A 16,327-nucleotide genomic window follows, 5' to 3' on the forward strand; every position below is an offset into this window, starting at 1 on the left:
AATTAATTATCTTTCATCTGTTAGTAAAGAAGAATGCAGTTTAAGCAGTAAGGCTTTAGAAGACAATCAAGAAAATTTCTTTAATTTTCAATGCCAATCTGAGGAAAGCTTTTGTGCATTTTCTGAGGAACGCACCATAAGAAGCAGCACTGAGCTCACCCAGGAGAGCCAACCCCATTAAAGCAGTAATTTCAGGCTTCCTATGTTTATATGGATTTTTATTCCCGTGTTATTTTTTTTCCAAAGGTAGAGTTCCCTTTATGCAAAGGATAAAGCGTGATTCACACGCAGAAAGCCATCTAATTAATACAAGGAATACTTTGAACAGGATCACAGGAGCGGCAAAGCCAAAACAGATTAGTGGTCTATTATGTCACACACCTGCTGCAGGGATGGCCTATATACTTTGGGGAGGGGGGTGGATAAAGAGAGATTTCATGCAGATAGGGAGGAACTTTACGGTGTTAGGGAATAAAATAAAGACTTCAGCCTTGGCAACTCCCAGTTACCACACGGACGGCGCCCCCCCCCCCCCCCCCCAGCGGGCTGGCGGCTCTACCTCAGCGCCCCACGCGGGGGGCGGGGCTCGCGGCAAGGGGCGGGGCGTGCGGCTGACGGGCGTGTCTGTGGGCGTACCCCGCCGCTACAAAGCGCGGCGCGCAGCCCCCGCGCTTCCGGCCCCGCCGAGCCGAGCGGAGCCGAGCGGAGCCGAGCCGGCGCTCGGCTGCCCCGCGGCACAGGCAGCCTGCCCGCCCGGCGCGGCGCATAAGGCCAGCGCTTTCCGACTTCAGCTACAGTGCTAGCTAAGTCGGGGAAGGCACCACGGAGCGAAGCGGCGCGTCCCAGCCCCGGTCCCTGTCCCCGTCCCGCGGCATGGCGCGGGGAGCTGAGCCCGCGGGCGAGCGGCGGCGGCGCTGCGGTCAGTGCGCGGCCGGGGGGCGAGGGGCGGCGGGCATGGGTACGGGGATTGGGACGGCCGGGGGGCGAGGGCACGGCCGCTGCCAGCCCCCAGCGCTCAGTTCTTGTTCCCCTCCAGGCTCCGTGCTCGGCTACTTCACCTCTGCAAAGTTCCTCCTCTACCTGGGGCACGCGCTGTCCACCTGGGTAAGTAAAACGGCAGCACGGGGTAAAAGTGGCTCTGCCATACCTGGCGTTAGCATCCAGCTGAAGGGCCCCCCAGGGCAGCATGCCACAAGGATGGGGCTCTCGCTGCTGCACCTTGCCATCAGAAGCCTTCATTCACAACCTCCACGTGCTGTGCCGCAGTGTGTTCAGTTTCCAGTAGCACGTAGGACTACTCGCAGGGCCTGATTCTGCACCTTTTGTGCTTTAAGTGACTACAGAGCCAGTGAGATTCCCCGTGGAGTGAGCTGTCAGTGAAAGACACGAAGCATGGTCCAGAGTAGAACGTGAAAGGCAGGTCATTGCAACTTGTAAATGGAAGGCTTAACTACTTAATGCTCTTACTAATAGGAGATACTCTGTGTTTGCAATAGACCTCTTACTGCTTCCTAGCTAACCTGTTGAGAGTGTCAGGGGGCTGGTCCTTTCCCTGTCAAAATGCTTAGCTTCTGAAATGCTTTCCTTCTGGACTAAATTACTTACTCTGACATTTCTTGTTAACTTGAGATGTGGTTCAATAACCTTAAGATATAAACAAGAAAATAGAGGCTCTGGTCATCTTTTGTATAGGGAAATGAAGAATAGAACCTTGTACTGTAACCCTAAGTCTCCTTCAAATGACTTGAATCAAGAAGAAATGGAGAATTTCCCCGCCAGTTTTCCCTGCTGTCTCCCATGCTGGATTTGGGCTGGATTAGCACGGGCTTTGTATAGCACTGGACAGGCTGCTGCTATACGGTTACAGCACTGCGTGCCCAGCTCCAGCAGTGCCTCGCTTCCACCACCGCAGAAGGTCGTGTTGGTGTCCTGTTAATGGAAGGAGGCTCAGAGTGGCATCAAACACTTGTTTAAACAAGAGCAATGTTTTAGCAATTATTAATATTATTGAAAGAGCTGTGCGGTGATGTACCTGTTTGGCTCACCATTCTTTAGAGGCCAGGCTTGTTACCTGCAGGAGTTTTCATCAGCAGTGCCAACAAAGGGCTTACCTGGCAGTGCGGCCAGCCCTGCTTGCCCCTGGCAAGGCTGGCGGTGGGGCTGCTCGTAGCGAGGAGGGTGACAAAGCAGGGTTTGAAAACCCTGGTGCACACTATGACAAACAGGTTGCAGAATGTCTGTTCAGCTGGTTAGCAGCGTTAATAGTATACTCCTCGTTCCAGCGTGTTTTCTTTTGTGCTGAAAACCTTGACTCAAAACAAACACCGCCAAAAAAAAAAAACCCACCTCCAAACCTGCTGAAACAACAGAAATGCAGCTTATTTTGGCAGAACTGGTGCAGGACTGCACCTTCTCTATCTCCTAAGCTTTAGTGTTCTTCTGGTCTGAACATTTTTTAACAGAAACAGCAACAAGGCACCTTTATCTTCAGAACTCAAATGACTATAGCATCTTTGTTGTAAGCCGTCTATGTCCACAAGACAAAGCCTAGGAGAAATGGGGGTTTGCTGTGGTTGAGAGAACTTAATTTGCTTTCCACGTTGCTAAGACGTGCCCAAATACAGAGAGAAGCTGTAAATGATTAAATACAACGTCTTCAGATCCAAACAAAGCCTAGCATACCTTTCTGGCTCTCGTTAAGTAAAGCATTTGAATCTGGGCTTGGCTTCAGTGCGTTGCTCTCCTGGAGTCTCAGACCGCATGCTGTTGTCATTATGTATGTAAGTCATTCCTGTCTATCGCTCAGCACCAGAGAAGGAACAGAATGAAACTAAGTTCATCTAGGTGCTGTGAGGCTGAGTACTCCTCAAGAGGTCAGCAGCAACTTCCCAGCTTTGTCTGTGGCACTGCAGAGCTCGGGAGGCCTGGCAGCAGCCAGGCTCCTGCTGGCTTCAGTGCTGGGGTGGGGTTGTGTACATGCACTCTGAGATGGTTTATAAGGGTAATTATTACAACAGAAGAGCTAAGAACCATCTTTAAAAGTTTGGTGAAGCTAAACAGCTATGGTTATTAGAGTTGAGATACCCATATTTTGAGACTCTTTTAAAGTGGGATTAAGTTATGTAATTAAGGTTTTGCTCATTTTTGAAGGTAATATATACTGTTGAAATTTCAGTAATTCTTACACACCAGCTTCAAACCTCTGTAATTCACTAATGCTGTTCTTCTGTGACACTAACTTATCTTTACTTGCTCTTTATGGCTTTTAATTCCTGAAAGAAACCCATCTTTCCTGATAAGAACATCTTTAGTTACCCGAGAAGTTAGCAGTGTGTATTGGCCTGGTCAAATTACTCTGCATAAATGTTGGATGAGGTTGAACAGAGTTCATAGGCTCCTTAAGCAAACTGTAGCAAAATCATGATCTCACTGGAACCAGAGGAGGCTTCCTGTGAATAGCAGGTGAGATTGGGTTTCTCACTCCGACAGCAGACCTGTTAGAGATTGTCACTGACTTTCACACACACAGGTGCTTTTAAAATTACTTTCACAATCATTGAGCTCTTATCACAACTAAAACACCTCTGCATAAAGAAAAGCCAATAACTTCTATGATCAAATTTTGATGTAATAGTATTCTTTTGACTTATTCTTCCACCTTAAGCAGTTATCCAGGCTAATCAAAATGTAGTTAATCCACCTGCATAGATTGTAAGTGAAATTTGGTAAGGAGATGCCTCAGGTCATACTAGGCTTAAGTGGATGCTGAACTTGGGAAATGACATCCCTGTTCTCTCATGGCTGGAATACTTTCTATGTGCTTCTACTAAACATGGAGTAAAAGTGGAACATATCTTAGAGAACACATTAGGGGTCTTTAGAGAATGAAAATTCTCTCATGTATGAGAAGGCAAATCTAAGCCAGTTGTGCCTGGATACACGTTCTTTTATTTGTTATTTAGAAAACATACTGAATGCCCAGATTTTTTCCTTGAGTAGGTGAAATTTTGTTCCCACATAATTGGCATGTAATTCTTTTTCTGCTCACAGTTAAGGAAACAAGTGTTTATGCTCTGAAGAAACCTCTTTTGGAGAACTCCATTAACTTTAAGTTCTTTGTGTGTCTATGCTACACTGAAGACTTGCATCAAACTTTGCAATTATGTTGCCCCTACAAATAGCATGCATTTTATATCTCTCTCTATCGCTGTGCTGCTTGACAGATTTTGCAGACTTTGCTTTGTAAGTGCTTCTATGTTGCATCTTCTCCCCAGCCCTTTAGAGTACTTGAGGTTCTTAGAAATTTGTACTATTTGCTGTTTCACATAGCAATTGCTTATTTTAGATAATGCAGCAGAAGAAAACAGTTTCATCTTTCATTTATGACAGACTAACATTAGGAACCCTTGCAAAACAAACCATCCAAGAATAGTATGAATGATTGTATTTATCTGCCTTTTGATTAAATAAAACATTTTCTGTAGTGTACTTCTGGCAGCATGTCTAAAAATAGTGAGATGCCGACTTCCATCATGTGACACTGTTAAAACCTTGATGTGTATTCATTAGCAAGCCACAGGTCTCTTTGGCAGCAGACCTAAAGATGTTTTGAATAGTAGGAAAATTACATCACTTGGACGTGTTTAGTATTTTGGGCTTATTTTTTGCCTGCTGTTACTGGTATCGAAACATTGAAATTCTGTGTTCTAAACACCAGTACTGAAATGGGCTAAACGAGCTCTGCTATCCCATCTCTTAGCAATATGCCCAGGTTTACCGTTGTTAAAGATGGTAAAGATGTCCCTTGACTTCAGAAACTTCAGTTAGCATTCAGGAATGTGTAGGACACCACTGTTCTTGATTTGCCCATCTCTATGGACTATATTATGGCTTGCTTTGACTAGACTTGCTTTTCTATTTTAAAATGGCATCTAATGAGCATTTTCAAGAGCAAACTGCTGTCTTGATAAATTATTTAAATAGCATTGATAATCACTAAATCTGTTGTTAATAGATAATCTCTGGAGAATCCATGTAAGCTTTCTGAGCCCTGGTGGATGTGGCTGGTAACAAACATTGTTCTGTATTACAAAAAAAACGAGGATTTTTGGTGTGAGCTTAAAAATGTATGCTACATTTGATTAGTACAGATGATTTCAGTGATGCTGGGATAATCAATGATGACAGGGTGCATTGATTAAAAAACAAACAAACAGACACCCCAAAATCAAAACCCCCACCTCTGTATGTGTAACATATCTGATACTTCTAATACAGATATTTTCAGGGCATTAGTAAAATAGTCAACTAGCGTGCTTGAAAAGTGCAAATAATAATGCTGTGTGTAAACTTTCTGTTACTCTTAAAGGGAGATCGTATGTGGCATTTTGCTGTGTCTGTATTCCTGGTTGAACTTTATGGAAACAGCTTACTCCTGACTGCAGTCTATGGACTGGTTGTGGCGGGATCAGTTCTTCTCCTGGGAGCCATTATTGGAGACTGGGTGGACAAGAACTCCAGGCTCAAAGGTTAGATGTCCAGAGCAGGTTATTTACTCAAGGACAGATTAAATTAATGACAAAGCTGTTACTTAACTCCTGAAGTCAAACATGAGAACTGGGCTTGCTCATTTTATTAAGGATAGTCTTTCAGAGTGGTCATAACTCTACAGAATGTCAAAGACAGGAGGTAAACAGTTTTATATCATGATACATTAACTACTCAGGCTAAACCTATACAATACATGGAGATGCACAGAAATTCAAAATATAAAAAACATGGGTTAAGGTAAAAGCTACAGGCAAGTTCTTTACCTTCTAATACGAACACATCATGCATTATTTGTTGTCTTTTGTCTGGATATAAACATCTGCATAAGTGATAACATTGCATTTGTGTTACACTTGTTTGAAATTTGTCTGCTCTAGTCTGTTTTAAAAGTAACGTGGCATCAAGTTCTTCATATACACGCTTGCTTTTCAAGAGTTTACGCAGTAGCATCACTTGCATGCTACACTGAAGATGAATTTTAGAGGCTTAAGCCAAATATCTTAACCTGTTAAAAATGGTGTCAGCATGCAATTTTTTTGACTGAGAAGGACTATTTAGGCACTACTTCTAGCTCTAAAGTTGCATCAGACAGTAAGTTCCAATTTCTAAGACAATGGAATATTCAAAATCAAAAGTGATATATACTTTTTGTTTTATATTTGAGTTGGGAGAATAGGAAGCTAAAAAACACTTAAAGAATCCGTACATGTTCCTAAATTATAACCTCTGTAAGCTTATAGATTACTCATGTTCATGGTTATTCTCTTTTGATTTAAAACAGTGGCCCAGACATCCTTGGTTGTACAGAATGCATCTGTCATCCTGTGTGGTATTATCCTGATGATTGTCTTCTGGTTTAAGACACAGCTTTTGACCTTATACCATGGATGGCTTCTTGTGAGTGCTCAAATTTCTTAATAAGGAATTCTTTTATGAAGAAACTTCTGGGAGTACGGGAGGCAGATGAACTTTTATTTTGCTCTTTCTGTTTAGACACTGCTGTGAGCTAAAACTGGCAAGTAAAACTGAAGCTAGCTGGGGAAACAAGTGATTGTTTTCTTTTAGGAATTATAAAGTAGACTTGGTCTTGTCTGAAGAATAACAGTAGGATGCATGATTCAAATGTGAAAGTGTCTTTTTCTCCTTGTACAAGGTAGGAGTGAAGATCTCCCTTCATCACTTTTCTCACCATGTAACTTTTCCCCCCATTTCTCTAGACGATGTGCTATATCCTGGTTATCACGATAGCAAATATTGCCAATTTGGCCAGCACTGCCACAGCGATCACAATTCAGAGGGACTGGATTGTTGTGGTTGCAGGGGAAGACAGAAGCAAACTGGCAGGTGAAATACATTGCCTTTTTAATACTTTAAATGTCTTACTTTCCGAGTTTGACTTCAGGCTAGAATTTCACAGAGATCAGCATACCTTTGAGTTCCAGTTACTGTGAGAAACAGCAGGTAAAAAGGGCAGCCTTTATTTCCCCCTTTCCTGCTCTGTACCAGACTTAGATTAGAAGTTACTGTTGTGCTTACAACAGCTCAGGTAGCCCTAAACTACTTTTGTCCTTGTTCAGTCCTACTGCAGCTTTGTCAGAGGAAATCTTTATTCTTGTCAACCAAATAAACATGCACCAACTCCTAAATCAAATAGTGAGTGTTTAATAGAAAAGCTATTTAACTTTAAGGCACTGAAAGCCAAGTGTTGCAATACTTTATTTTTAGGTCCCTGGAATGAAACAGAAAACTGTTGCGTAATTGGGCTCCTTACCTAGGGATCAAAGAGATACATAAGAATGAAGTCCAGAACAATAAAGTATATGGATCGGGAAGCTGCCAATAGGAAATGCTGTGCATGCGGATGTATTTGAAGTCTCTCAGTTCTCTAGCATTAGTGTCTAACTCAAAGCTGTGGATGCTTTTTCAGTTGGAACTGAATACTCAGTATTCCTTTGACAACTGATAACATTTGGTGTTAGAGTCTGGACTTAATCTCCTTTTTGGCCTAGTAAATATTTTTCCTCCTTTTTCCCCTTTCTTGTGCAGTGGCATGGCATTATTAGGAGAAAGAGTTCCCATTCAGATTCTGCTGCAGCTTGGTGGCCATGACACTCCTTGGATATGAGAGATTTGGGGATCTTCTGCACCAAGGAGACATTGAATCTGACTGCCCTTTGCTGGGGAGTACTCCTAGCAGCAAGGCAGTTCACACTAAGGGATATGTGATCGATCTTGTGCTATGCTGCTGCTCTGATATAACAAGACTGGGAACTGCCTTCTTTTGCAATGAACTTGGGCATGCTGTAGGGACTCTGATCAACCCTGTGAGGAGATTTAAGCTTTCCCAGACAGAGGAACTGATACTGAAGTGCAAACAAGGCACAGAGCAGCTTGACATTGCTAAGACATTTATAGCTCATTGAAGTAACTCTGGGACTGAAAGTTCCAAGTCTGAGACACTTCTGGAGTTTAGATACCTTGAGGCTTAGACAGCATTTCAGCTTCTGGTCTCTAATTTTGTAGGAAGCTGCCTAAATTATCCATAAAGTTCACATGCCTGAATCATTTTAATGATTTGAATCATAACTGCAAGGAATAAATCTGCAGTGGATCTCCCGTGAAGGAATTTTACTTCCCCATCTCATCCAGGAGAGGTTTGCTGTTAATTAGATGCCTGAAGTGTCTCGCTTTCATTTCCAAGTATACAAGTTCTCCATTACAGTCTTCTGTTTTGACCTTGCAGTGCTTTTCTAGGTCATGCCTTTTGTAGAGCAGCAGTACTAGTTAACTTTCTTTATGCACGTAGGAAAAATGTGATCTGTGCACAGTAGCTTTGAAGTTCTAATGGTTCTCATTAACCTTTCTTCTTATGTTAGTTCTTATTCAGCAAATCATGCTCCCCAATCCCTGTGTGCCTTCACGAGATAAGGTACAGACCACACCTGCAGAGGACTGTTGCAAGGGAGGCAGTTGTGCCTCTGTACAGCTTCATGGGTTCGGACAGTTACATCACCACTTACATTCTGTACTGAAAATTCAGGCAAGAGGTTACTATAAGTTCTGATGCAGCTCAATTTTAAAACCAACAAAAAGCCCAAACTAAGCACCTTGGTTCATCAGATCTATGTAAAAGCAAATCTCTCTCAGGCTGGATAAGGTGGTTTTGTACTGAGTCATAATGTAACTTGGAGACTGAGGTTCCTTCACTTAAAAAATTAAATGCCAGCATTGACTTTGCAGCAAATATTGTCGTCTATCTCAGCACTGTTAGATTTCTTGAAAGAATAGCCTTAGTTAAATAAATTGGTGGAACAGGCAAATAATAATTGCCTTGGCTTCTCCTTCTTTCTTGTCCATAATTAATCTTTCTGTTCACTCTGATTACTTTGTAGCTCTCCGGAGTTTGAAAATACTATCCTTACCCAGATAAAACAAAGCTTAGTTCTTGGAGCTTCTAAAGCCAAGTATTAGGCAAGTCTGACTTACTCATCTTAGTTAAATATCAGTGAAGTACTTAATACTGAATTGACTTTGAATTCTATGAATTCTAAATTGAGTAACGTAAAGCAGTCTCTGAATGCAAAGGAACGATTCTGTATAGATTCAGTAAGCCAGCTTTATATTGCACTAGTTTCATTTTGCCTTGAAAAGCTTTATTTTCTTAATAGGAATCTAAAATCATTTTGAGATGTTTTGCTAAGCAGCCCGAAGCCTTAGTGTGCAAAATCATGGAGCATCCAGGAGCTTTTAGGGGCAGAACAATGGCACTATTAATTGAAACCCCCAGCAACCTAGAGGGTGTGATGACTGAAGCTGATTCGACTGGGGAGGGTGAGACATCTACCAGCAAATGGAAGATGTATTGTGGGCTTCTTGTTTTGCCTGTAAACATCCAAGTGTGGAGCAGAAGGGAGGGAGGACTTCGCTCAGTAAGTTCTTAGAATGCCTATGGCTAGCATCAATCAATGTGACTCGATAAGGAAATTGAAAGCCATTTCAAAGGTCTGCTGCTATCATGGTGGGTACTGTGGTCACCACATATTAGAAGTGAATGGAGGGAGGTTGTAGCTGCTAAAATTATCTTTTCAGGAATGAATTCTACCATGTCAGGTTTCTGTTAATGTCCAGAGTTGCGCATGCTGTGTTGGAATGTTAGTGAGTCCATAGTGTCACCTGAACGTAAGGGCAGTCTGTGATCTAGTGAGAAAGCATTTTACCTGCAGGAATAAGCTTCCACTGTAAATGCAGGATCCTAAACCTGGAAGACCATCTGCAGGCAAAACTGACAGAGGAAGGGTTTGGCTTATGAACTCTTGGATTGGTCTCAGTAAATTCTGACATTGGAGCACTTTAAAGGGGTGTCTAGCAAATTCCTGTTCCTACTGAAATCACTTCAAGTTGAGTCAACGCTTATTGATGTGTGTGCTTATGTGCAACTGTCAATTACATTAGTGAATGTTCCACTGTAAGTATTCAGCAATTCATATCCTCAAATTATTCTGACAGATATGAATGCCACAATACGAAGAATCGATCAGTTGACCAATATCTTGGCCCCAATGGCAGTAGGTCAGATAATGACATTTGGCTCTCCGACGATTGGCTGTGGATTCATTTCTGGTTGGAACCTGATGTCAATGTGTGTGGAATACCTGCTGCTCTGGAAGGTTTATCAGAAGACCCCTACTCTGGCTCTCAAGTGTTCAAAAGTTGAAGAATCAGAACTGAAACAGCTGAATGCAAAAAAAGGTATTGGGAACACAAACATAACTGTTGGAGTCCATGGTATCCTCACTTTATCAGTCAAAGTAAAATGAAATTGTTGACTTCGGTCTTCTATGGACACTGCTTTGAAGCTCAAGCTTCTTGCTCCTAGCTTGAAGCTCCCAGTTTTTGGGTAGAGATACAGAGACTCCTAAGTAGTGATACTTCTTCATTCATGCAGCTATTTTACAAATCCCATAAAATGTAGCCCCAACATGAATTCTTCCCTCTAAATCCTGCAGTCTACCCTGTTATTCAGGGCTGATCTTGTTGAATGCACCCCTCCATCTGTATCACATCTAAAGGACTGACAAAGCCCTTTGCTCTAGAGTAAAACTTTATGAGTAAAACAGCTTGTGTAGGTCTCTTCCTGCTAGCTTATCTCTACTTATGCACAGTACTAACGGCTTTCAGGAAGATATAGAATAGGCGGTAATACTGCTGATCTAGCATGTTTTCGGTTCTACGTGCTGCAGGAAATGGTGGAGGAAAGTCTGGTTTGGCCATCTACTCAACTTCCTTGGCCATGCTGAACAACTAGGATTTGCAGTATAGATAGCTGGAATGCTGATCTTTAAGGCAACTGTAAAACTAATATCAATGTTAATTTTGATTCTCTCTAGTAGCACAAAATTCTTTCAAAGAAGTCTTTTTGTTATGAAGCACTTGAAATGTGTCAGATACTAGAGTGCAAGACTTGAGCCTTTCCCCCATAGTGGAGATACCAGTATGTAAATACCACTGAAAGCCCATGCTATGCATGGTACTCCCAACTACATCTATTTTTTTTAAAGCTAAAAGTGTTTGTAAAGAACTCTAGTTTTCTCTTCAAAAGTGAACTGGCAAATCTGTTCTTTGCTCAATATATAGTGAGTTAGGAGGCTGCTATTAAAAGCTGAAGAGACTTTTCTTCCCAGGCACAGATGCATTGTGGTCCAGTAGGCTGATGGCAGCCTAGGATAGAGGAGCATGATAAAGAGGGCAGAAGGCTCTCGATCTCTGAAACCAGTTCTCTGCTCCTGGTGAATGAAGCATTTAGCAAACATGAACTCTTAATCGTTGCAGTATTTTGATTCAGTAGAGGACTTGCAGTTTTTGAAAATTTGCCAAAATACTTAAAGTGTCTCCATTGCAATATGGGGAGTTTAGGCAAATATAAACACTGCTGTGACTTTTATTTTCAATTTGCTTGTGACCAGTGGAAGCATGGTGCCTTTTTCTTATACTAAAGGAGTAAGCATGGAATTGTAGGAAAGCATGATCTAAGGTTTTGAAGCCTTTTGCCTTTGGTAGGCTTCAGCAAACTTCTGTCTTGGCTTTTCTACCATAACATATTGACATATATTTAAAAGTTCCCTACTTTCTCTGGTTAGTTCATTTAAACAAAAAAAGCTGTATTAAAATACCAACTAATGCAAGCTAATACTCATTAAGGAAATAATTTCCTTATGGAAATGAATCATTCAGTCAAGTATGAAGAAAGCATAGCCTGCTTCATTCTTACCAGAGTTTAACTGAAAAAGCAGAAGTTTAAAATGATACAGAAACTTTACTTCATCTTACCATGCAGGTGAGATTTAAGACAGTTAACTAAGCAGAGGAAAGTTGATGAGCAAATTTAACTGAGGCACTTCTGGAGCAGTGAGCTTACTGCAACCAATTGTCTTGCAGTTCCCACTCTGCAGTTTCCTGGCAGGAGTGTATCTAACAGTTATGTTTCTGTTTACAGACAATGACATGAAACCCGCTGAAGGAGTGCAATTAATTGTTGAGAAAGATGTAAGTGGCTTTGAGCCCCAACAGGAGAAGGAAGTCGGCTGTGCTGCGCGGGTTGCCGAGCCTTTCATCACATTTCGTGATGGATGGGTTGCGTACTACAACCAGCCCGTGTTTCTTGCAGGCATGGGGCTTGCATTTCTGTATATGACTGTTCTGGGCTTTGACTGCATTACTACAGGCTATGCATACACTCAAGGTCTGAGTGGTTCTGTGCTAAGCCTCCTGATGGGTGCCTCGGCAGTCACTGGCATCATGGGAACAGTGGCCTTCACCTGGCTTCGTCGCAAATGTGGCCTGATTCGCACGGGCCTTATTTCTGGAGTCGCCCAGTTTGCTTGTCTGATCTTATGTGCCATCTCTGTGTTCATGCCTGGAAGTCCTATGGATTTGACGGTTTCCCCATTTGCTGACATCAGTGCCCGGCTGTTTAAAAGTGAGCCATTACCTACTATTGCATCTCCAGGAGGTGAGCCTGAAATGGCTTTGGCAACTGGAATGCCCAACTTGTTAAACGGGTCTACTACTCCTGCTAACAGTGGCCCAGAGATGAGTCCTGAGCCCGTGCCTTTAATCTCTGTTAGTCTCCTGTTTGCAGGGGTCATTGCTGCTAGAGTTGGTGAGTATCACATTGCTATTAAAATCTGATCTATTGATTGCTTTTAATTCTAGAACCTATGCTACTTGTCAACTAAATACAAACTTGAATTGAGAATTGTAGGCTATAGTTGGTATTGCATCACATTTTTAAGTCTAATTCGTTACACTTAACAGGCAAATGAAATGTTCTTACCGTAGTATTACCAGTGCAGGGACTGCACTTCTAACTTCTTGTATATCATTCTGCACCAACATGAGAAGTTGCCATTCTTGGATTAGCTTGTTCTTATTAGCTTAGCTTGTTTTTTGGAATGATCATCTCTAAAATCTCTAAATAATCTTCCTTTCTTCCTTAAAAACGTGTTAATACGAAACAGATCTAAACACTTCTGCTACAAAAACCTTCATATTTTGCAGTATACTAAGTTAGTTCATTCATGAAATAAATTATCTGTTCTTTAAACTTTTCTTTAAACTTGTGACCAGCAAAGGAGTTTAGAACAGGAAACTTTGATTTGAATGACAGCTTAATTTTTTGAGGATTCGCCAGATAGTCTAGTATTCGTCAACAGTAAAAAAAAAAAAAAGTTAAATATGTGCATGTAGTAAATTTCATCTGTAGAGCTTTTGTACTCTTAAGAATTTCTGCAGCTTTTGCTGAATTTTGGAGGAAGAAAATACTTGATTCACATGTAGGAAGCTTTTAGCAATATAAAGTTGCTGTAAAACAGCTATTTAAATAAGGAACAGGTGAGCAAAACATTGTTAGCTTAATAGATGTGTTGAAGCAAAATGTAATGGGCAAGTTAATGGGCAAGCTGTTTGTATTAGTTCAGGAAATGTGAGTAATGGGGAAATAAGTGTCTCTTCGCTGTGCCGGTGTGAAATGCATAGTATTCTGACAGGAGGTTAGTTTGACCTGCATATTTTAGGCAGAAATAAGTGTTCACAAACATGAATTAGATTGTGTCAGTAATGAAAGCTTATCTTGAGAAGCCCAGTTATATGGATAACGTTTTTTCTCTCCTTAGGCCTTTGGTCCTTTGATTTGACTGTCACACAGTTACTCCAAGAAAACGTGGTAGAATCTGAAAGAGGCATCATAAACGGTGTCCAAAACTCCATGAATTACCTTCTTGATCTGCTGCACTTCATCATGGTCATCTTGGCCCCTAATCCTGAAGCTTTTGGCTTATTGGTGCTTATTTCTGTGTCTTTTGTTGCAATGGGCCACATAATGTACTTCAGATTTGCTCAGAAAAGCTTGGGAAAACAACTTTTTGCTTGTTGCACTCCTGATCCCAAAGCAGTCTCTGATAGTTCACTGCCTGGTAATACGTCCACTGTCTGAAAGGATCCACTTCTTACTAACTTGCTATACAAATATCATGGTTAAAAACATTTATGGCCTTTTGTTACCATGTCTAAGGTGTTTCTCTAGAGTTGAATGCATAACTTAAACATGTAAGGAAGCCTTCCCAAGAGAACCAAAATCTATCTTACAGTGAGCCTGCACAAATGTTTCATGTTTGGCTAGGACAACCTAGCTGGATCTTCATGACTAGTGTTTCAAGGGAACCTCAGAAATAATACATCTAGTATTTGATCACAAAATAACGTTGAATTTGTCCCCAAGACCCCTACAGTGATACTGTTTTGCAGTTAAATGTAGTCACCTTGTGAATTCTGAACAATTCTTTTGCACGTTGAGCAAAACAAGGTTTTTAATTAGTTGCTTCATATACCATATTTGTTTTTTCTATTTTTCCCCTAACCGTAAACATTCTGTTCCACATATTTCTCCCTTAACTTTTCAAAAGGGTTAAAATGTCCTGTTCCTAAAGGGAACTCCGAAGTTCTGATGCTTTCCCCAAAGAGCTTTTTAGTATTATATCTGTTCTGGTTTAACTTTATAGAAACACCTGTGTAGGTTTTTTTGCATGTTTTCTTACAATTTATATTAGCCATAGGTACAAGATATTGTATTACACTGTTGCACTTCATAAACTAGAACATAACCTCATTTTAGCAGAAGCTATTAATATAATGTAACATTATAAAGCATGGCTTTTTTAATTGCAAATGACAGGTCTGCTCAGGTTTGATGTAGCAGAGAGTACTAAGGTCAGGAGTACTGGTACAGAAAACTTAAAGTCTGGGCTAACTTAGCCTTTGCTTTTGACTACAAGCAGCTTCAGTTTATTTTCAAATGCTACTGTTTTCAGAAACCCTCTTGAAGTCTGATGTATTGGAAAATGGTTAGTATTCCAGGCAGAAGAAACGAAGTGGATGACTTGCTTTTATCTGTTTTACAGTTATGTGGATTTTGACTTAGTTTGTTCTAAAATACTGGTAGAACAATGAGATGTTAGATTGTGTGGCCCTCTAAAGCAACTTCAGAGAAATGGAGAATGATATATCCCTCTGATTTTCAAGAAGTTCTTGTGTTAGTTGACCCTGCACGTGTACTAACACAGTGCTTCTGTAGTCTTTAGCCATTTATGCACTTTTGTGGAAACTATTCCAAGCACTTTGCTTTTCTGTAGAGTTGAAATCTGTAGAGTTCCAGGTTTTCCTATGGTATGACAGTATGATCTTTCAACCTAAATCTTTGTGAAATGTTTGTTTGCCAAATTATAAGAAGTATGCAGAAACATGAAGGATAATTTTCACAAGTTGCTGACATAACTTTTAAGGTTTTTATTTTAGGTACTGTCCTTCACACAGTCTTCTATGTTGCTAAACTTCGACCCTGGAATGTAAGTGTGTAAACTCCGTTGACATTAAAGGTGTTACACCAGGGCTGAATCTAGGCCATCTGTCTTAAAATTTGTGGTGATTATCTAAATAGAATGTAAACCACTTCTAGTGGCTTTTGTCTCTCAGTATTTTGTAAGAAGAGTGAAAGTGAATGAATGGGAATCCAATGTACAATCCATTTGTAGCCCTCAGGATTCAATAACTGGATGTAATAATTTTTTGCCTCTAATGGACCAAAACTAATCATTATTAATATGTTACTGAAGGGTTCTCAGGGATGTTTTCACTATGTTTGTGTTTTTTGTCCAAGCTTTGGGGTTTTCTTTTATGTAATATGTAAATTAGAAGAGCTTTAAATTTTGTGACTCAATCCTGAGTGTAAATTCTTGAGGAAAAGGGAATTTTGCCCTCAGTAGAACTTAAATCAAAGAGAAATAAATCAAGCTTAATCTAGATTTGTAGAATAAAGATGCCCAAATAATTGCCTTTACAGCATATGATAGGGAATAGGGTTGAACCAGTAAGGAATTTAAAAGTAGTAAATAAAATGTCTGCTTTGCCAAATATGTTGTCTGGTGTATTGGGACCAGATTTCAGTATTGCTGAATATAAACAAAGGTAGCCCAAATAACAGTGAATGCCTCTGTACTGCACTTTGAGGAACATCTAAATAGCAACTTATGTATTGGACACTGTCCGTCAGGGAAGCCAAGCTGAAAATGCAGTTTCCTGTGGGCTTTCTATAGCCCCCAGAATCGTGTGTGCCTAAAGCTTAATGCTACAGCCCTAAGCAGCAGGCATCCCAAAGAGGATCTGTTCCTGCAGTCTGGAGAGCTCCAAGAACATACAGCAAGTAAAGATGGGAGCTTACCATGTT

The 16,327-nt window shown here is 41.0% G+C and overlaps 1 protein-coding gene across 1 annotated transcript; it reads left to right on the top strand.

The window, feature by feature from the left end:
- The first annotated feature begins 665 nt into the window (after positions 1–665).
- On the top strand, positions 666–16,067 carry SLC40A1 (solute carrier family 40 member 1). The gene is made up of 8 exons (XM_048058484.2): positions 666–919; positions 1,037–1,104; positions 5,369–5,528; positions 6,332–6,447; positions 6,768–6,894; positions 10,057–10,299; positions 12,044–12,709; positions 13,722–16,067. The coding sequence occupies exons 1-8, from the start codon at positions 874–876 to the stop codon at positions 14,039–14,041; spliced, it is 1,746 nt and encodes a 581-aa protein (XP_047914441.2). The 5' UTR covers positions 666–873; the 3' UTR covers positions 14,042–16,067.
- The last annotated feature ends 260 nt before the right edge of the window (positions 16,068–16,327 follow it).

The sequence above is a fragment of the Anser cygnoides genome, chromosome 6, assembly GCF_040182565.1.
Source record: "Anser cygnoides isolate HZ-2024a breed goose chromosome 6, Taihu_goose_T2T_genome, whole genome shotgun sequence".
Classification (NCBI taxonomy): Eukaryota; Metazoa; Chordata; class Aves; order Anseriformes; family Anatidae; genus Anser; species Anser cygnoides.